Source organism: Scyliorhinus canicula, chromosome 5 (genome assembly GCF_902713615.1).
Source record: "Scyliorhinus canicula chromosome 5, sScyCan1.1, whole genome shotgun sequence".
Classification (NCBI taxonomy): domain Eukaryota; kingdom Metazoa; phylum Chordata; class Chondrichthyes; order Carcharhiniformes; family Scyliorhinidae; genus Scyliorhinus; species Scyliorhinus canicula.
Window position 1 is genome coordinate 96,130,361 of NC_052150.1, and position 21,948 is coordinate 96,152,308.

General features: G+C 47.5%; 1 protein-coding gene across 2 annotated transcripts in view; it reads left to right on the forward strand.

Annotated features, from left to right (window-relative positions):
• Window positions 1-21,948, forward strand: part of rapgef5a (Rap guanine nucleotide exchange factor (GEF) 5a) — a 282,740-nt gene that overhangs the window by 33,951 nt on the left and 226,841 nt on the right. For both annotated transcript variants that reach the window (XM_038797428.1, XM_038797429.1), the window contains exon 4: window positions 16,783-16,904. In XM_038797428.1, coding sequence (XP_038653356.1) covers window positions 16,783-16,904 — 122 coding nt within the window. The remainder of the gene's footprint in view (window positions 1-16,782; window positions 16,905-21,948) is intronic.

The following is a 21,948-nucleotide window of genomic DNA, read 5'->3' on the forward strand; positions in this document are numbered from 1 at the left end:
GTCGGGGTTTAAATTGATTTAATATACTTGTTATTTATTTAGCTTTGAGCGGCAGATTGATTGAAAACAGTGAGTTACAGAAGTAACTGAAAAATTCCTCATAATAAAACTAATAACTCACCCCAATAATCTGAGCTCAAACACAACCGAAGGAAATAGACTGTCCTTAATGGGACGGAGTTGGGAGTGACATGCACTTGCTCAGAGATCCTTCAGCCGAACTCTTAGTGAACTCTGAGCACACAAGTGTTCAACGTGCAACATTCATTGGCAGTAAAGATGCTGGAACACAGTTTCATTTTATTATAGGGCTAAATCATCCAGTCAGGGTTGGAACGCCTGTTCTCGATCACAGGCAGACAGAAAAAACCCTCTTACTGTCCTCTGCTTTTTCTGGGCAATCTTCCAATGGAGGATCTGCAGAATTTAGACAGCACAGGAAATCTGCGCAGAAACCTAGCTCCCTTTTTTATAGCACTAGCTGTCGTGCCCCAGTAAGTTTTCTCCCAAAGCTGTTTTGAAAAGCTATCCACTGACCATCTCTCCATAGTTTTGAAAAGCTATGGAGAGATGGTCAGTGATAAGGAGGTAAGGTGGATGCAGGGTTAGGATGGCTGAGGAAAGTGGGTAACATGGTACGTGGGTAGGGTAAGTGAGGTTGGGTTGAGGGAATTGGGGTATCGGGGAAATATCATGGAGTCAGGTGGTGGGGCGATTCATTTGCAGTTGAGGGATTTGGCTGGGGAAGGAGTTGGAGGGTTGGGAGGGTAGTCAGATGTTTTGGCGTCGGTCAGGTCAGGTCAATAAGGGGGTGGCAGGGTCAGGTGGTGGTGGGGCCGGGTGGTAAGGGCAGGTGAGGCTAGATAGGTGAGAATCTAGATGAACAATTAGCGGGAGGGAGGTGTCAATGTGATCCCCCCTAATTGACATTTCACTATAGTGAAATTATTCAACTAACTTCAGCCGCAGAGAGGAGTGAGTATTCATGCCAGGCAGAATGATGGTTGCTACAAATTCCAGGTCTGCACTAGATATTCTCCCAGGTTTAGTGGGCCAGTAAGTCAGCCTCCCAATACAAAGATCGGGGATGGATTTTCTGGTTCCCCCTGCCGCATGTTTCTTGTTAGCGTGCCATTCACTGGCGGCGAGATACTTTACTCCCGTCGCTTGTCAGTGAGGTTTCCCATTGAAGCTACCCCACGCTGCTGGGAAACCTATGGCCACGGGGGTGCCATGGGAACAGAGAATACAAAAGGCTGGAGAATTCCGGCCAGGATTTCATCTTTACTGTCCAATATCACATTATATGATATGGGGCAGGTTTAGCTCACTGAGCTATATTGCTGGCTTTTAAAGCACACCAAGCAGGCCAGCAGCACGGTTCGATTCCCGTACCAGCCTCCCCGGACAGGTGCCGGAATGTGGCGACTAGGGGCTTTTCACAGTAACTTCATTGAAGCCTGCGCGTGACAATAAACGATTTTCATTTCATTTTCATTTTCATGATGGCCTGGAGATGCTGGCAATGAAATATTGTGTTATGTTAATTGATACTGTAATAAGAACATAAGAAATAGGAGGAAGGGTAGACCATTTGGCCACTTGATGCTGTTCTGATATTAAGTAAAATCATGGCTGATCTTCTCCCACAAATCTACATTCCTGCCCGATTGCTACTTGGCTAGAATATACTCAATGACAGAAAACCCACGACTCTCTGGGGTCAACAATTCCAAAGATTCATAACTATCGGAGTGAAGAAACTTCTGCCCACCTTAGTCCTGAATGATCAAACTTACCCCGAGGCTGTGGCTAAGGTTCTAGATTCCCCAGCCAGGGGAACAGTTGCCCATTTCAAGATCCTCACCATTCTATTATTACACCAAATGGTGTGAAATGTGGATTATCGTATTGGCCGCCTGTTATATGTCCCGCTGTTACTCAGTTCTATTGAAGTCAATGGAACAAAATATTAGCCTGAGATTATAAGGGGATGTTGATGCAGCAACTCCTGTTGATGTGCTGCCACCCAAGATCAACTTCAATCGCAATGAATCCCATCATCCAAAAACTGACATGTGAGAAATATAATTTGTCCTTCATTTGATTAGTATCTGATTCAGATTCCCAGAAGCAGGATGTGTCGTCTGGATTTAGTTCCTGGTGACCTGAATTTCCAAGACTAAATAATCAAAATATCCTGAAGTATGAAAGCGATCAACTTTATTTTTGCTGCTGAATGCTGATTGGAAGCAGTAATTCATTTCCCGAAGAAGCCAGGAGAGACTTTGTTGCTTGCCGACTATGAATGACCATGATGGTAATCTGACAAAGTTGATTGCCTGTCCTTTACAGAAACAGTCTAGGTTACATTACATATATTCCAGTGGAATGAAAAATCGGACAAATTCCGTGAAAGGTTCGTGATCAGCTCTGCCAGGCAGCGAAGATTAAGGTCGACCGTAAACTGGTTTGCTTCACCAAATAAATTTTGGCTTCAGGTCACCAAATAGAAATTATGCCAATCTGCATTCTGTCTTTTGAATCTCTTTAATGCTGATTCAAGCAATTAATATCAATTTAACATATCAACTCTCTGAAATGTCAGCCTGGAATAGTCTTTCCCTGAAAGATTGATGTTCACTGGTAGAAATGAATGAATAACCTGCATGAAATTTAATATCATATGTATTTTACAACGAAGGCACTCCCCATTATAGATATATTTTATTCCTTATACAATTTAAAAGAAAAGAAAGTATTTAAAACACATTGCAATAAAAATATTGCTATTTTGCAAACGGTGAAAATGACGATCCTCCCGAGATTCCTATTTGTATTTCAGTGACTCCCCATCTTTACTCCGCGGTCCTTTTTTAAGCAGGTCAACAGAGTGATCACGGGCTTTGTCTGGGCGGGCAAGACCCTGCGGGTAAGGAAGGTAATGCTTGAGCGGAGTCGGGGAGAGGCGGGCTGGCGCTGCCAAATTTTAGCAACTATTACTGGCCGGCTGATATAGCCATGATCAGGAAGTGGGTGGCGGAGGAGGGGGAGGGGGGGGGGGGCGTTGGCATGGGTGCGTATGGAGGTGGCTTCTTGTAAGGACACCAGTCTGGGGTGTTGGTAACTGTGCCTCCACCGCTCCCGCCGGCACGGTACTCCACCAGTCCAGTGGTGGTGGCGGCCCTGAGAGTTTGGGGCCAGTGGAGGCGGCATGTGGGAGCAGTGGGAACATCGGTCTGGGCCCCAATTTGTGATAATCACCGGTTTGCCCCGGGAAGTATAGATGGAGGGGTTCCAGATATGGCAGAGAGCGGGGATTGAGAGGATGGGGGATGTGTTCATAGAGGGGAGCTTTCCGTGTAGAAGGTCATTGGAGGAAATGTTTGGGCTGGCGAGGGGAAACAAATTCAGGCATCTGCAGGTGTGAGACTTCCTTCGTAAACAGGTATCAACCTTCCCGCTCCTACCGCTGAGGGGGATTCAGGACAGCGTAATTTCCAGAGGGTGGGTCGGGGAGGGGAGCGTCTCGGACATCTATAAGGAGCTTATGGGGTCGGAGGAGACGCAGACCAAGGATCTGAAGCACAAGTGGAAGGAGGAGCTGGGAGGTGAGATAGATGATGGTCTATGGGCAGACGTGTTGAGTAAAGTCAACGCATCCGCAACATGTGCCAGGCTCAGCCTGATACAATTTAAGGTTGTTCATCGCGCTCACATGACAATGGCCCGGGTGAGCAGATTCTTTGGGGTGGAGGACAGGTGCACAAAATGCGCAGGAGGACCAGCGAACCATGTCCACGTGTTTTGGACATGTCCAAAGCTGAGGGGATTTTGGCAGGGGTTTGCGGATGTCATGTTCCAGATGTTCTGGCCTTTGCTTCCCTGGTAGCCCGGAGACGGATACTATTGGCATGGAGGGACTCAAAGCCCCCGAAGTCAGAGACCTGGCTAGCTTTCTATGTATGGAGAAAATTAAGTTTGCCTTGAGAGGTTCACTGTTAGGGTTCACCTGGAGGTGGCAACCGTTCATCGACTTCTTTACGGAAAATTAATTGTCAGCTGACGGGCGGGGGGGGGGGGGGGGGGGTAGGGGGGTAGTTTAGGTTACAGTTGGGCGGGGGCAGCACGGTGGCACAGTGGTTAGCATTGCTGCCTATGGCGCTGAGGACCCGGGTTCGAATCCCGGCCCTGGGTCACTGTCCATGTGGAGTTTGCACATTCTCCCCGTGTCTGCGTGGGTTTCGCCCCCACAACCCAAAGATGTGCAGATTAGGTGAATTGGCCACGCTAAATTGCCCCTTAATTTGAAAAAATAATTGGGTACTCTAAAATTAAAAAAAAAAGGTTACAGTTGGGCGGTAATAAGGGTGGGACCTGTATGAAAGGTAAACACCGTTTGCACTATGTTTATGGTTTCATATATATATTGTTTATTTTGTTGTTACCATACCAAAAATACCTTAAAAAAAAATTGCTATTTATCTATTCATAAATAGTGTCAGCAGGGGCAGCACAGTGGCGCAGTGGTTAGCACTGCTGCCTATGGCCCTGAGGACCCGGGTTCGATCCCAGCTCTTGATCACTGTCTGTGTGGAGTTTGCAAGTTCTCCCCGTGTCTGCGTGGGTTTCACCTTCACAACCCAAAGATGTACAGAGTAGGTGGATTGGCCACACTAAATTACCCCTTAATTGGAAAAAAATAATTGTGCACTCTAAATTTTAAAAAAATAGCGTCAGCAATTTTTGCTTATTTTAGAAAAGTTGCTAGAACTTGTTAATGTTGGGCACTCGATAAGAGAATGAAACTTACTGTTTTGTCATGTGACCTGCATATCCCTGTAACGATAGGGATAGCACAATCGCTTCACAACTCCAGGGTCCCAGGTTCAATTCCGGCTTGGGTCACTGTCTGTGCGGAGTCTGCACATCCTCCCCGTGTGTGCGTGGGTTTCCTCCGGGTGCTCCGGTTTCCTCCCACAGTCCAAAGATGTGCAGGTTAGATGGATTGGCCATGATAAATTGCCCTTAGTGTCCAAAATTGCCCTTAGTGTTGGGTGGGGTTACTGGGTTATGGGGATAGAGTGGAGGTGTTGACCTTGGGTAGGATGCTCTTTCCAAGAGCCGGTGCAGACTCGATGGGCTGAATGGCCTCCTTCTGCACTGTAAATTATATGAATCTATGAAACTCCCTCTCTCCACAGACAATGGGCACGATTTCCCCCAAAAAATGACCTTTCATTTTCGGCGAGAAAATCGATGCAATTCCGACCGACCCTGGCGGTGTGATCTGGATCACAATTGTTAGGCACGTACCAAAAAAATGTGAAAAACGCAGCACCTGAGGCGCAAAGCTCCAGGGGTGATCTGAACACTTCAACCAAGGGGACACTGCATTTAAACGGCTGCACAACACTTAATCACACTCAAATCAGGAGGATGACAGCAAGGAAACCAGCTCCTCAATTTACGGAGCAAGACCTCACCCACATGCTGGCTGTCGTGAAGGAGAGGTGGGCAACAATATACCCTCCAGTAAGGTAAAGGATCCCACCTGGGAGACGGTGGCAGCGATGGTAGTGCCAGCAGCCTGACCAAGAGGATGGGAATGCAGCGTCAGAAGAAGATGAACGACCTACTACGATCAGCAAGGATAAGTGCTCCCTGTCTTCCCTTGGCATTCCACTCTTCCGTCACCCTGGAATGCCACCTGGAACCCACAAGCGGCCATCTCACAAGTTCCCAGCACCCGACCTCCCAGCAGCATGCTCAAACTCCCCTGGCACTCCTCAGCAAAACCCCTTCCTGCTTAGGTACAGTGCCCACGCATGCCAGTGGTCATCGACCTCTGGCCCACCCAGTTCACATTACTCCCATGTGTCTCTGCAGGAAAAGATAGCCCACAACTGGAGAGAGAGAGAGTGAAAATTGGCAGTGAAATGCCTGAACTGAGGATCCTGACTCCATTCAAGAAGAGGCCATGGGGCTCGCAGGGGAGGAGCGAGAATGGGCCTGCACTGAGAGTGACGTGGACTTGCGAGAGAAAAGTAAGGAGCCACTGCACCTTCATTCAGATGATCAGTCTCAAATGACTGCTTTGTTGTCCAAACCCTTGATAGGCCATGAACTAGAACCATGTCCCTTGCCTTGCAGGAACATCAATCGAACAGCCTGACCCATCGACCAGCAGCACCCCACCACCCACCCTCGACGGCACCTCGCAGCAGATCTCTGAGAAGGACATGAATTAAGCATCACAGCTATCACCTGCACCATCCACCATCGCAGAGGCACACACCTTGGTGGGCGAACTTAGCAGGCAGCCTTCTATGTTGCTTCTGGTGCACATCAGGTGGCGGCAGGAATGTCCCAGGGATTGGACCATCAGAGGTCTGCTGGATCACAGGAAACAGCTATGCCCCAACCTGGTGTCATGCCTTTGGACATTGTGGTGATATGCATCACTGTAAATACACAAGAGGTTAATGTAGATACACTAGGACTGAGTAAACATTAGAGGGAGCACCAGAGACATCATGACATGCAGACATACAGCTAATGAGCACATAGAATAGGACACAACCAATGGGCAGTGAAGACACCCAGAGGTGACACGACCACAAGGGGGCAACCCATATAAAAGGACAGGGCACACATGCTCTTTCTCTTTCCATAGGCGACACTTAGAGAGACGGGTGCAGATCAGGAAGCATCACACCCACCACGTGGCTTAGAGCAGACTGGTTAGTTAGACTGTTACTATAGCAAGATTAGCAGGAAAGTCGAACTCAAGTAGGAGAATTGTTAACTATTCAATAAATGTGTTAACCTATCTGCAAGTCTGAACCTTCCTTTGTCAGAGCATACATCAAGGAAGCAGCTAATGCTGCATGAAGAAGCATAACACAACATGGTTCCAGGAGTCTCTATAGTTCAACTCAACATACCCGTGACAACCAGCAACAGCACCGAAGCAAGATGTTCGAGATTCCAGTTCCACAGCAGCTCAGGTACCACGGCAATCTCAGTGCTAACTGGCGTGCATTCAGGCAGAGATTTGAGATCTACCTGGTAGCGTCCGACCCAGATGGTGTGGCGGGTGCAGAGAAATTTTCAAGGAATCTTCAAGACCTTCAAGTACTCCAAACAGTAAGACTTCCAGACAGTCCTGGAAAAGTTTCAAACATACTGCGAAGAAAACACAAGAGAGAACGGTAAAAGAGGCGCCAATACTCACCACGAGGCAAAGGTAGGCCTGCAAATGCAGAAAATGGCAGTTTTGATTGGCAGCCATCTTGGGAAAGGAGCCGCACATGCACAGTTACCCAGATGATGAGAACTGGCAAAACAGTGTTTTGCGCATGCGCAGTTGCGCAAAGAGCTCAAAGTAAAGGAAAAGTGATCTGCGCATGCGCGATCCATTCCTACGCTCTACGTCACAAGTCAGAGAGAGGCACAAGCCCACAGAGAGCGGCCTGACGCCAGAGACAGAGAGAGGTCCAAGCCCACAGAGAGCGGCCTGATGCCAAGAGACAGAGAGCGGTCCAAGCCCACAGAGAGCGGCCTGATGCCAAGAGACAGAGAGCGGTCCAAGCCCACAGAGAGCGGCCTGATGCCAAGAGGCAGAGAGCAGTCCAAGCCTACAGAGAGCGGCCTGATGCCAAGAAACAGAGAGCGGTACAAGCCCACAGAGAGCGGCCTGATGCCAAGAGTCAGAGCGAGGTCCAAGCCCACAGAGAGCGGCCTGATGCCACACCAGTGGTCCACCCACCATGAACAATGCTCCATGCACCACGAAGGGTCCCTGACTCCACACAGAGAGTGGTCCACGCACCACAAAGAGTCCCCAACTCCACACAGAGTGGTCCACACACCACAAAGAGTCCCAGCCTCTGCACAGAAAGCAATGACAGACTCCACAGCGAGACCACTGCATGTCTCCACACAGAGAACACAGAAAGACTCCACAGCGAGACCACTGCATGACTCCACACAGGGAACGATACCAGACTCCACAGAGAGAGCGATACAAGCGATACAAGCGAGCTTGTTGACAGACTCCATGATGGAAGCAACGCAAGACTCCAGAGCGCAGTTCTTGCATGAACGGTCCTTCCATGAAGGTCTAGCAACCTTATCTGAGCAATCAGCAGCAGACGATGCAAGTCTGCCACGCTCAAGTGCACAACAGGACGACTATGACAGTCTGCCACGCTCACATGAACAACAAAAAGACTATGACAGTCTGCCCAGATTATTTGAGCCACCAGAAGAAGACTTTGACAGTCTACCCAGCTCATTTAACCGACAAGAAGACACTGAAGGTCTACCCACTGTATGTGCGACAAGTGACAAAGGCTTCACAATTCCCATACAAGATGTTCAACATCTCAGCGAGACTGACAGATCTCAGCCAGTATGTACAGAGGCACTCGACAATCAAAGTGAGGCTACTGGTGACTCCAGTGACACCACGTTAATTCAAACCTCATCCACTCGAGCCTCTCCACAAGAAAATGTATTGCTGAACGTTTTGACTCCGGACGGGGAGCATCAAGTCACCTCAGATGATTCAAGTGACACCTCAGATGATTCAAGTGAACCTGAAATGACTCCGGACAGGGAGTGTCAAGAAACCAAAGCTGATTCAGGTGAACCAGAAAGGACTCCAGATGGGGAGCATCGACAAGCCAAACATGATTCCAGTGAACTGGAGATGACTCTAGACGGGGAGCGCCGAGGAATCAGAGACGGCACGCTCAATGAAACAGCAGATGCCACAAAGGACACTGACACAAGTAACTTTGTGAAGGACTCGAATTCTCCACTCGGTGTGGTCATTGAGCGCAATAAACACAACAACAAAACCTACAGAAACGACAACAACAAGAAGCGTACCAATGGCACCAACATCAACACCAAACACGACAAAAACAAGAACACTGGAACAACGACAGGTACAACCTGGTACAACTCTGCAAATGCAGGACAATGTAACAGCACAGCTCCTAACACTGGCAAGAGTACAGCCATACCATGGCATGACAGCAAATCTCACCGATTCAAGTTTGCTCCACTACGACCAAGCAAACCAGCTTTCAAGGCAGATGACATACTACATCAATATCGCAATCGCAAGAAACAGTCCAGGCCGGACGACACAGATTACATACTACATCGCTACCACAAGCATAAAAAAAAAAGAGTCCAAATCAGACAACGAAGTGCTTTGACCATTTGCACACCTCCTGATGACTTCTTGGTTCCTTAAGCACGGGAACACTGATGGCGTTCACAAAGCAATGACAACATCAACATCGCCACTTCATCGACAAAAGAAGAAAGCCACTCGACCGTACCAATTCATAAACTTTGGACTCATACATATTATTTGGTATTGTATAATCCTCACTGTCATCATAATTTGTACATGTCATCACTTATCTACCTATTTTATTCAATTTTCATGAACACTGTAATATGAAAAAAGGGGGAATGTGGTGATATGCATCACTGTAAATACACAAGGGGCTAATGCAGATACACTAGGACAGAGTAAACACTAGAAGGAGCACCAGAGACATCATGACATGCAGACATACAGCTAATGAGCACATAGAATAGGACACGACCAATGGGCAGTCAAGACACCCAGAGGTGACACTACCACAAGGGGGCAACCCATAGTGGAGGGGATCGTTGTTATTGTTATGGGGATTGACACATCTGTTGCTGATTGTTGTTTATTGTTGGTGGGTGTAAATTCGGGAGAAAATGTGAAAAAGGAGGAGAATAAATTATTTTTTAAAAAAGGACACGGCACACATGCTCTTTCTCTTTTCCACAGGCAACACTCAGAGAGACAGGGGCAGATCAGGAAGCATCACACCCACCGCATGGATTAGAGCAGACTGGTTAGTTAGATCGAGTTACTATAGCAAGATTAGCAGGAGAGTCAAACTCAAGTAGGAGAATTGTTAACTGTTCAATAAATGTGTTAAACCTATCTCCAAGTCTGAACCTTCCTTTGTCAGAGCATACATCAAGGAAGCAACTTATACTACATGAAGAAGCATAACACAACAGACATGTTCGGCCCTCAGCTTCTTGAGATGTAAAGGCAGAGCCAGGAATATCAGGAGGGGATGCCAGCGACATTCCTGTGACTGCAAGACCAAATGGAGGAGTCCCAAAGCCTCTTGCAGGAGATATTGTCAATGATGTGTGGCACCCAGGCCAACATTGGCTGTCTCAATGGAAAGCCTGGGGCAAGATGATAGACCAATGATGGCTGAACCGCAAGGCATGGCTCAGTCCCTGAGGATCATGACTGAGGGGTTCAACACCAAGCTTCAGACAATGGTGGGCCTCCAGGACTAGCAGCGCCAGATGACGTTGAGGCCTCTGGATCTCACTCCAGCTGCGACCCCTGTCCCAGGGAGTAACCCAGGGGCCCACAAGTAACCAGAGGGAGGAGGAACCACTAGAGCACCTCCTGGAGCCTTCCACCCAGACCTGGGAGTGACCAGCCCTTCTGAATTCCCCCTTCTTTATACTAGCGCACCTCAGGGCAGCGGGCAGAACAGGGTGATGCAGCAATACCAGTGTCATCCAAGAGTTGGCTGGGGCCCTCCTGGTCCTCGCCCTCCAGAGGGTGCACACCAAGGGCATCTCAGGCAACAGGGCGTGGAGGACAGCAGGCCCAGGCTGGCACCACTTCTGATGTGCATCCTGGGAATGCACCTAGATGAAGTGGGAGGATTCGCATGGCTACGGAATTATGGGGTACAGAGTTGCCATGGGTGAAGCTAGGCACAGATAGTGGGGGATCTTTAACAAATGTCACAAATGCACATGTTAATACATTGAAGGGGCAGCACGGTAGCATTGTGGATAGCACAATCGCTTAACAGCTCCAGGGTCCCAGGTTCGATTCCGGCTTGGGTCACTGTCTTTGCGGAGTCTGCACATCCTCCCCGTGTGTGCGTGGGTTTCCTCCGGGTGCTCCGGTTTCCTCCCACAGTCCAAAGATGTGCAGGTTAGGTGGATTGCCCATGATAAATTGCCCTTAGTGTCCAAAACTGCCCTTAGTGTTGGGTGGGGTTACTGGGTTATAGGGGATAGGGTGGAGGTGTTAACCTTGGGTAGGGTGCTCTTTCCAAGAGCCGGTGCAGACTCGATGGGCCAAATGGCCTCCTGCACTGTAAATTCTATGATCTAAAACCTCTTGTTCAGCACAACCTTAGGGTCTCACTGTTATTAACCACCTCCCAGAGAGACAGCGCTTCAACCTATCTGGGCACAGCTCTCCTCACAGGCCCTCAAAGTCAGACAAACGGTTGGGCCCACTCAAAGTGAAAATAACATAATTCCTGAAAGGACTCGGGCATTAATCAGTGAGACCTAGACCCTTGCCCATAATCCTCCTCTAGTGCTTTGTGACAAAGGGATCTAGGGCCAAAACGCGCTCACACATGAGCCGGAGAGTCAGTGTGCTGACATCAGATAGACAGGAATCAGACATCAGCAATAGCTGAGGAGCATCACAGAGCTATCCTCACCGATTCGCCATCACTCTCCTGCATTTTCTGATCACCACGCACAAGGACTCCCAGGCCCAGCACCCTGATGACAAAGGTTTACTGTGACCCTTGTTCTGTGGTTAGGGTGGGGTTAGCACCATCCTGGGGGGGACACATGGTGCTCCTATAGTGTGAAGTGGTAAGTGATGAGGGAAGTCCTGATCCTTCTGCTCAAGCCAACCCTCGCCTCTGCCTGTCCTCCATCCTTTGCTCCTCTCTGGACTCTTCCTCCATTCCCTCTTGTTATCCCTCCTCATCCGAGCAAACATACGGTTCCTCCAGGTCTTCATCAGTAAGGTGGTCGCCCTGCTGCTGTGCCAAGCTATGTAGGGCACAGCAGACCAGTAGGATGCAGGAGACGCTCTGGGGATTATACTGCAGGGCCCCACCAGACGTGTCGAAGCAGTGGAAATGGATCTAAAGGATCCCGATGCACTGCTCAATCACAGCCTGGGTGGCACTGTGAGCCTTGTTGTACTGGGCCTTGTCACGGTCTCAGGCCTCTGCACTGGCATCATCAGCCAAGATCTCAGCCAGTATCACTTTTCCCCAATGAGCCAGCCCTGCAGCCTTAGTTGACCCTTGAATATTCCAGGGGTTTACAATTGTCAAAAGATGAACCGGTCATGCACATTCCCTGGAAAATATGCAGCCACGTACATGATCCTCATATGGTGGGCACATACCAACTCGTGTCTTCCTTGGAGCTTTCCTCGAGGTGTTCTCCTGGGAGGCTGGAGAGGGGGACACTCGGGATGGGCTGGTGCCGTCGGCTGGAGGACCTGCTGGAAAATGGGCATGTGGTCAGTGAGAGTGATGGGTCGGTCAGTAAGGCAATAACAACTCACGTTGGATAGGTCCTTCGGATGGAGCCCAGTGGTTTCTCACCTCTGTGGTGCCCTCCAGCTTCCGTGTGGGTGACCACCCTGTCCTTGGCCACCCCAGTCACCTCCAGGGCCCGCTCCTCGAAGGTGGTGAGAATTTGTATATCTGGCACACCACCACCAGTCTGAGCCCTCTCCCAGCGATTGTGGGAGAGTTTGTCCTGAGGAGACACAGAGAGGTCATCATTAGCCGCACATGAGGTTCAAAGTGGTGGGAGGGGGCATGTGAAGGAAGGGTTTGGGGGGTGCTGAAGGGAGAGGAGGTGTGCAGGAAAGGTTGAGGGGGTTGAAGGGAGGTGGGGTAGAGGGAGGGCTGGGGGCCGCATGGAGGGTTGAGAGGTGGATGCTCGCTTGGGGGCGGAAAGGTTTCGGGAGGTGGGGAAGTTGGGGGGGGGGTGTAGTTGGCGTAGGTGTCACTCGTGCTGCCCAGTGTAGGTCATTGATCTTCTTCCGGCACTTGAGGCCAGTCCTCCTGGTCACACTCCCGGCACTCACAGCCACCACCACCTCGTGCCAGGCAGTATTGGCTGTCCTGTGACTGACCCTCCTGGACCTTCTGGGGAACAGGACATCCCTCCTGGCCTCCAGTGCATCTAGGGACCTCCTCAGATCTGCATCCCCGAATCTTGAGCCGTTCTTCTGGGCATTATTGTTGCGATCTGGCTGGGTTTGGCTGAGATAGTGCTGTTTAAGTGCTGCTCGACCTTGTTTTTTTTTAAATATAATTTTTATTGGAGTGCTGCTCGACCTTGTTAGCCAGGGGCTGGTGAGCGCTGTGCTGGCAAATCAACTGCTGAGCCTTCATTTGCGGCGAGAAGCCTGTGAGGCCTCGTTAAGTGGACCAATTAACGTTGAATAGCATTGCCGGCCTCGCTGGATCAGGAAGCTTGCGGCAGTTCCTGCTCGCTACCTCACTTTGAAATCTTTCCAGAGAATCGCCCCCATCGTCTCCTGTGGCACATGTTGTCCAACAGTTCCATGAAGGACACATGGGACCTGTAAACTCTCGGTCTCCTTCACCTTGGTGTCCCCTGTTCAGCTGCTGCTGCCTCCAGTTCTTGAGTCTGCCCTGTGGTCCCCTGGTCTCCTGGTGTTGGGGTGTTCCCTGGGTGCTGCCGCTTGTTGTTGCCGGTGTCTGTGCTCCTCCAGTGCTGTAATTAGCAGAATTGTCAGTTCCACTGGCTCCATATTAATCTTCATCGATAAGTTGCGAAGGATGAGAGAGAGAGAGACAGAGACATAGAGAAAGAGAGAACCCTGCTCAACACCTATACCAGCAACTACCACTCACTCACATCTCTGATGCCTTTCCATCTCCATTGCTTGATATGGCCCAGTCAAAGCTCTCGTCCCATCAGAGTCGCCACTGGCCTCCTGTATAGTTGTCCCTTCCCTTAATCGCTGCATCTCTGGGGTTCTGATGGGAGGTTTCAGTGGTCGTCCATCCTTCATGAGCAGGGTCAACTGGGTAGTTCTGTCCACCTTGAGTTCTTTTTTTTTGGAAATAATTTTTATTGAAAAATTTTGAATTTATACAACAATAACGCACCATAGTAAAATACCAAAAATAACAATAATATTAACAATAATAAACATTCGCCCCACCTCCATGAACAACAGCATTTTAACAATAACGCAAATTAACACAATATAAAGTTACAGAATAGACACTACAACAATAAGGAACACCCCCCCCCCCCCCCCCCCCCCCCCCCCGGGTTGCTGCTGCTATTGACCAAGTTACCTATCTTTGAGCCAGGAAGTCCAGAAAAGGCTGGCATCGTTTATAGAACCCTTGTATTGATCCTCTCAGGGCAAATTTGACCCTTTCCAATTTTATAAATCCCGCCATGTCACTGATCCAGGTCTCCACACTTGGGGGCCTTGCATCCTTCCACTGTAGCAGAATCCTTCGTCGGGCTACTAGGGACGCAAAGGCCAGGACACTGGCCTCTTTCGCCTCCTGCACTCCCGGCTCTACCGCAACTCCAAAACTCGCGAGTCCCTACCCTGGTTTGACCCTGGATCCAACCACCCTCGACACCGTCCCCGCCACCCCCTTCCAGAATTCTTCCAGTGCTGGGCATGCCCAGAACATATGGGCGTGGTTCGCTGGACTCCCCGAACATCTGGTGCACCTGTCCTCACCCCCAAAGAACCTACTCATCCTAGTCCCGGACATGTGGGCCCGGTGCAGCACCTTAAATTGGATGAGACTAAGACTCGCACATGAGGAGTAAGAGTTGACTCTCTCCAAGGCATCCGCCCAAGTCCCGTCCTCTATCTGCTCACCAAGTTCCTCCTCCCATTTAGCCTTCAGCTCCTCCACTGACGACTCCTCCACCTCCTGCATTACCTTATAGATGTCAGACACCTTCCCCTCTCCGACCCACACCCCCGAAAGCACTCTGTCCATCGTCCCCCACGACGGCAGCAGAGGGAATCCCTCTATCTGTCGCCTAGCAAACGCCTTTACCTGCAAGTATCTGAACATGTTCCCTTGGGGAAGGCCAAATTTATCTTCCAGTTCCCCCAGGCCCGCAAACCTCCCACCAATAAACAGGTCCCTCAATTTGCTGATGCCCGCCCTTTGCCACCCCCTAAATCCCCCATCCTTGTTCTGTCCACCTTGAGTTCTAATGGAGCATCAAGGCAGATGTTTGGGTCTGGCACTTACGTAGACACAGTCCCTCTCAATAAGTGCACCCAAACGTTTATCTTTGAACCATGCATTATCATCCCTCTCTTTGATTTTGAGACTATGGGCAGCTAACACTGTTAAGGGTTAACTCTTGATGGACAATTAGTTTGATGAGTCTCAGGAATGTTGGAGGGCACAATTACTTTCAGGAATAGGCAAGGCTAATAGACACCATTCTTACTCAAGCTGCATCACTCCAATATCCCATTGCAGTCAGGCCTTTACACATAAGACTCCCAGACAGCTACTCCATTAATTTTTAACGATTGCAATGATACTTTCAAATTGATGCAAATCAGATTCGCGCCCTTCCTGGGCATGAACTTGATCATGTCATCAGTGAGGGCCTGGTAACATCGCAATTGGAAATCTCGCTGGCGCAAATCCCGTTTATGGCCTCTTGCAATATTTTCCGGCCATGACAGGATTTACACCTCCAGCTAACAGGCCCACTAAATCCAGTCCAATGTCCATAAAGGGTTGCAGCACAGATGATCTTTTAATTCATTATACGTGCAGCTCTTTGCTCGATCAATCCATAAGTAATCCTACTTTCCCACACTTGCCCAGATCTTTCTGTCTTCCGCCAATTAAAATAATCCTATTTTCTCTCAAAAGATGCAACCATTTCTGCCTCAGCTGCTTCTGATGGTAAAACATTCCTTGAGCCAACAACCCCTGAATAAAGAAACTTCTACTGGCAGTTTGTGACAAATTTAATTTCAATTAGTCCTTCGATTAGATGACTTTTCCTGGCCCGTAGAGCTTGGAGTTGAGTCAGTGGGAGAGTTGGAAAATAGGGGGGAGCTGTGTCAGGAGCACTACTGGACTCATTGCTATCTCCAACAGGACTTTCCCAGAAGTGGGCTGGAACCAGAGTTGGCTGCCCGCAGGCTTCAACATGTGAGCTGTGTCGAGGTGTCTGTTTGGCACCTGCAGCTTGCCTAATTTATTCTGATGATGCCTGAGGACAAATGTACATCAGGTTTAGAGTATTTCCATTCTGTTATGCTGGAACTATACCCAGGTTGAGATGGTTGGGATTTAGGTCTCACTGTCTTGAAACATCGACCACCAAGTTGAAAGTGGCACTCAAGCAGATCTCGATACTAACTCAATATAAAATCTTTAAACTTTACAATATACACAAATTAAATTAACACGTGGTGTTACTATTTTTTTCTAATCAGATTAAGAATTATTTCTTAAGTTTTTAAAGTCTTTTCAAAATCTTTTCAATACTTATTCAATTCAAGAAGATCTGAATTGGCTACATTGATAAGGACAAAATAGCATTGATTACCTTTCCAAATTATTTTTTTTAATGTAAGGGTATAAATTCACAGGGTGTTTTGACCTTTTGCAGATTAGAATGGAGTAATTAAATGCAAATAGTTTCTGACCTGTTGAGGTTATTTAAAGGTTTACTTGTGAAATGCTGTGCATATTTACATTATCAGAACTGCACTAGGGAAAACTCAAAAGTGTATTAGACACGGGTAAAATGCTGATGAATAAAAATGCTAACATTTCACAGTAGAGAAATCACAAAATAAGTTCATATGAAGAGCAGCCCTTTAAACTTGAAACTGTTTGAACTATTTCTCATCCACAGGAGTAGCTGTGTGGGTTTTGAACTGGTGGACTGGTTGCTCGATCAATGTCCATTCATCTACCCTCGGAGCAAGGCAGAGGGCATCTGGCAGATTCTGGCGGAACTGGGAATTCTGTCTTCAGGTAATCATACCTGCTCAATGAATGGGATAACTTTAGGAATGAAGGGAAATGTCAGTTACACTCACCTGTCAGTTTCATCCTAGCTTCAGATTCTGGTTTCTCTAAAGTGTGCAAACATTCGTTGCTGATTTAACAAATGCAGCCTCAAAACGAACCATATTTAAACAATAAGGTACAGGTTTGTAGATGCATTTACTGCAGTCATCCTGAGGTTATAAAATGACAGTGCCACCACACTGGCGGTCTGGTTTGTTTCTGTGCCAGACAGTGTGGAGCTCTTGTGCCTTTGGCACTGGTTATAAGAGGCTAGTATCATGAAATTAACCCCAATGAGTAGCAATGGATAAAAATGTAGCACAGGTACCTTTTGTCTTTATATATATTTTCTATATTCTGACTTTGAGTTGCTTTTCAACAAAGGTTTCTATCTTCATCAACCTTGTGTTATCCCTGCCAGCGAAACTCAAGGCAGATTCAGCAATACCAAATTTTCCTTCCGGCCCACCTCCCCCACTACCTGTTTTGCAAGCGATGCAAATAAGAGAAGGCATTATAATACGGTTTTAGATCTGCCTAAAGCATATTATCAAATTCAACCAGGTTTATATTGTACAATTGGAAACACAAGTTATAAAGCTGTCAAGGTGCTTACACGGTACAAACATGTATCATTACTTGTACATCACTTGCTTGCAACTGTGTTATTTTACACAAGATCAAGGTATAAACTAGACCAGTGTTTTTCAAACTCTTAGGACATACTTTGCCAACTGTCAGGCCTTCAGGACCCACGCCAGCCACCCTTCGGGACTCACATATTCTGATACAAAGCCTTTAGACTTGCCTTTTTACCATTTTTAATCATCCTAATTTATCTTTGTATTCTGACCCTATTTGCCTCTCACCCTTGATTACCCTGTCTGCCTTTTGTGCATTTTACTGTTCTTTCTTTTATTACTGCCCTTGTTTCTCTTTCCCTTGTCACCCTGATTCGGTTCCCAATCCCCTGACATTCTAGTGGGACGGTGGAAATATTGAACTCCTTCCCACAAACAATTGTTAAAGCTTGGGGTTAACAGGAAATTTCCAAACTGAAACTGGTAGCTTTTGTTTAGTAAGTGTTTTAAGGATTATAAAACGAAGGTGAGCAGATGGAAATACAAGTTATGATCTCATTAAATGGCAGAGCAGACATGAGGAAGGATAGTTTATTTCTGTTCCTAGATTCCAATCTTCCTAATCCTGGACTGAACAGTTCTTCAAATTCTCATCCAGCCTGTACAGCATCTGGCAGCATCTGTAGGGAGAGAAAAGAGCTAATGTTTCGAGTCCAGATGACCCTTTGTCAAAGCTGGACAAGGTGGGCTTGTGACTGGATTCAAACCCAAAATCCTGTCACAATGACTTTTCAAATAAAACTGTCGGTTGCATGAGAACATAACAGTTAAAATTCCTGCTTGACTATGAGGAAAGCTAGTGAGGCATTTACAAAACAAAATCCTTCAACTAAAACTTTACCTTAAATTCTCTCTTGAGACCTGAGCAGGAGAGCAGCATGATCCTAAGATAGGAAACAAGAAGGACCTGGAAATCCGGCACTGAGGCCGGACACACTCACAACGCAACTTAACTCTGTGACCCTTCTGACACCCACCCGTGGCCCACTCACGGGTCATACCCACGGGTCGTTGAGAAACCCTAAACTAGATCATTGAATATAACAGCAGCTGTAGTGAATGCCACTGAAATGAATCAAGAGATCTAATAGACGAATACTTAGAAAAGCATTACTTGTTAACGGACAAATGGCATGGATTTGAGAAGATTATGCTTAACTAAGGTTTTGGAAGGCATGACTATCATGGTGAACAGGAAGAAGGTTGATATTAGATAATGTACACAATGCTTATAAGAACATAAGAACATAAGAACATTATAATGGGCATTTAGGTCCCAACACAATTTACCTGCTATATGGGGTGGCTTTTTATTCTCATCATCTGCAACGCTCATGGTAATCAGAAGTAAAAACTGAAGTAACAGTGAAACAGATTCATTACAAAAGTGTCAACAGAAATACATAAACAAAATAATTTGTCAAGAATACGAGGCGGGATTCTCTAAACCCGCAGCAGAGTGTCCACGCCGTCGTGAACATTATCGTGTTTTACATAACATGGCGCAGGGCTAAAGGGGCCGGCGCATAGGAAAGGAGGCCCCCAGCCAGATAGGTCGGCCCACTGATCGGTGGGCCCCGATCACGCGCCAGGCCACATCGGAGGCCCCCCCCGGGATCGGACCCACCCCCCCCCCCCCCCCCCACAGGCCGCCACGTGACCCTTCAACGCCGATGTCCCGCCGGCTCAGTTCAAGTTAGAACGGCGCCGACAGGACTCCTTTTTTTTTAAGGCCGCTCCGGAGAAAAGTGGTGGGGGGGGCGCATAGAGTGGTCCGCAAACGGCGCCGCGCCAATCATCCTGCCGCCAATGGAGCCGATTCTCCGCTCTGCAGGGAATGGCGTGCCGGCGTCAGGGCGGCGTGGCCCGGTCACGGGGATTCTCCGGCCCGGCCAGGGCTGGGAGAATCCCGCCCCATGGTACTTCTACAAAGGAATAGTTTATGGTTTTGGATATTTTAGAATATCCCTTTGTTCTGTTGTCAGAATGCTGAAAAATAAATGATAGTAAATTGAGTACATTCATAATGATAGGTAGGCCATGTTGGTGATGCTACAACAGTGGCAAACGTTTATCTGTCACTATTTTATACTTTGAACCTTGGCAAGGTACTATTTACTTTGCTATTGCAGTCTATGAAAATTACTGTAAACTGTAATCTGAGAACACACCGTGAAGTGAAAATGGTAATTGCTCCGAACAAGGTGCAAACTACTTAGTGAACAGCCTTTTCTACCCAAAATGCGGTGGAGTTTGTAACGTTGTAACTAATTACAGTGAATAGATGCCCAAGATAAATGATTTCCAGGTTTAAACAATTTCTAGATTTTAATGTAGAAACTGTACGTCTTGATTTCCTAAAAAACATTGACAAGCCTCCAACAACAACAATTTTCACCTATGTAGTCTTGTGTATTCACTGGGAAAAACTCACCATGTGGATTCACAGCTGCAGTCAGCAATACCTGAAAATTTAACAGGTTGGGTTGCATATGTAACCAACAGAGTTATTGACTTGTAAAAAAAAGATTTCCCTTAGTAACGGCATGTGTTTAATAAAAATCTATAACTTGACAAGAAATAATGAAAGGAACTATTTTTTTCTTCATCTTTCCTCCATATTTTCAATTGACATCTTCATTCTTTTTCTTTCTGTTTGTGTGTCTATATCCATTTCTGTTAACTTGACTCTGCTCTCTCGTCATCTCTGTGTCAAATCTGAATGTTGAATACTAACCCCACTTCGTGGGCACTATTTTCCCTTCCAGCTTCCAGAGACTAAATGCGGTGGCGAACAGATTTTACTGCGCATTTCCTGCTGGGCACCATGGCGGGAAATCATTAATTATGCATATCTGAATTTCTTTCTGAATCATGTGGCAGATTGAAAAGGCTGCTCCAAAGTTTAACAATGGCTTCCTGCAAGCACTCCTAAATGTTGGCAGCACAGACATATCCTCCACCTCAGGTATGGATCCAGGAAGCTCAGCAACCTCACCTCAGCGGCCTGTGAGGCCATTGCGTGTGCACTGGGTAACTGCCCGAGAAACACAATCCACTGCAGGAAGAGGATGAATGATCCCATCCGCTCCGCCAGGGTCAGTCAACCTCCTCCTCAATCCAACATCACACTCTCATAATGGCACCCTGTACTCAAAGGTTACACTGATCAGGAATCTCACACAATATTAGTGGGGGAGACGTCACCACATTGTCTCAGGGGCACTTTAACATTCCCAGCATCTCAGCTATAACACTCCACAAATTCCATCCTCAGTCCTTACTGGGGAGGGCTCAGCACACACATCTCCCAACATCTTCCCTGGAGAAGGAAGGTGAGACAGAGTGGAGTTCACAAAATTCAAGGAGGGTGCTGCCAATTTGGCAGATGAGGTCAAGGACCACTCCTGTGGGGAAGGTGAAATCGGCCTCTCCCAGTAAGCCATTACAGATGAGTCCTCCATGAGTGGATCATATCCTGATATTCTCAATAGTGACTTGTGATGTTATATTCAGCTTGTACCTGAACTAAATCTTTCTCCTCTCTCTTACAAGTACCAGCAGGTCCACATTAAGACCCAACATAAACCTCAGGCAAGGACACTGTGGATACACTCACTGCATTCACCTGCACCCTCCACCAGGTCAGAGACACGCACTTCAGTGGGTCCCAGTTATAAAATAGGCTTGGGGTCACATTCTGGGGAACACCTCATTGATACATCTCCACAACAGTCAGAAGCAATGACAGCCCAGGTTTCCGTAACTCATAGGACTGCTGGAGAATAGCTACCTGCAAAGGTGGAGTCTGATAATAAGCGTGTGGAAAAGACTATGTCAAACAAGCTGGAGACGTAACGACTGGCGACGTAAAGTAGTGTTGCAAGAGACTGTCAGTACACTAGAGCAAAGGATGGAGGAATCCATCTGCATTCTGCCAGATGCCATGGTTTTGACTTCTAAGCCCCAGGATTCCATGGGATGGGTGGAAATCGCCTTGGAGGCCTTGGTTCAGTAGATCCTGTTGGATTTAAGCTCAGACCTGCACTGCATTGAGAACAGTAGTACACCCGGGTCTGGTCCCAGGAGAAGTGAAGGAACCCTCAAGATCCTCTAAAGTATAGGAGGATTCTTGGGTGGAAATAAACTTAGAACAGGAAGTAGGCCATTTGAGATTTGTAGCATGAGTGTTTATGAAATATTGGTTAAGTTAGTAATACTTACTTTGTTTAATCCCTGTATAAAAGACTGTAAAATATTTCTTTGTTTAAAACATGAAACCTTGCAGTCTAATTCTTTCACAGAATAACTAGAGGTCCGACTTTCTTTTTAAATTGTTACTGGTCTCGATTGAGATTGGGATAATA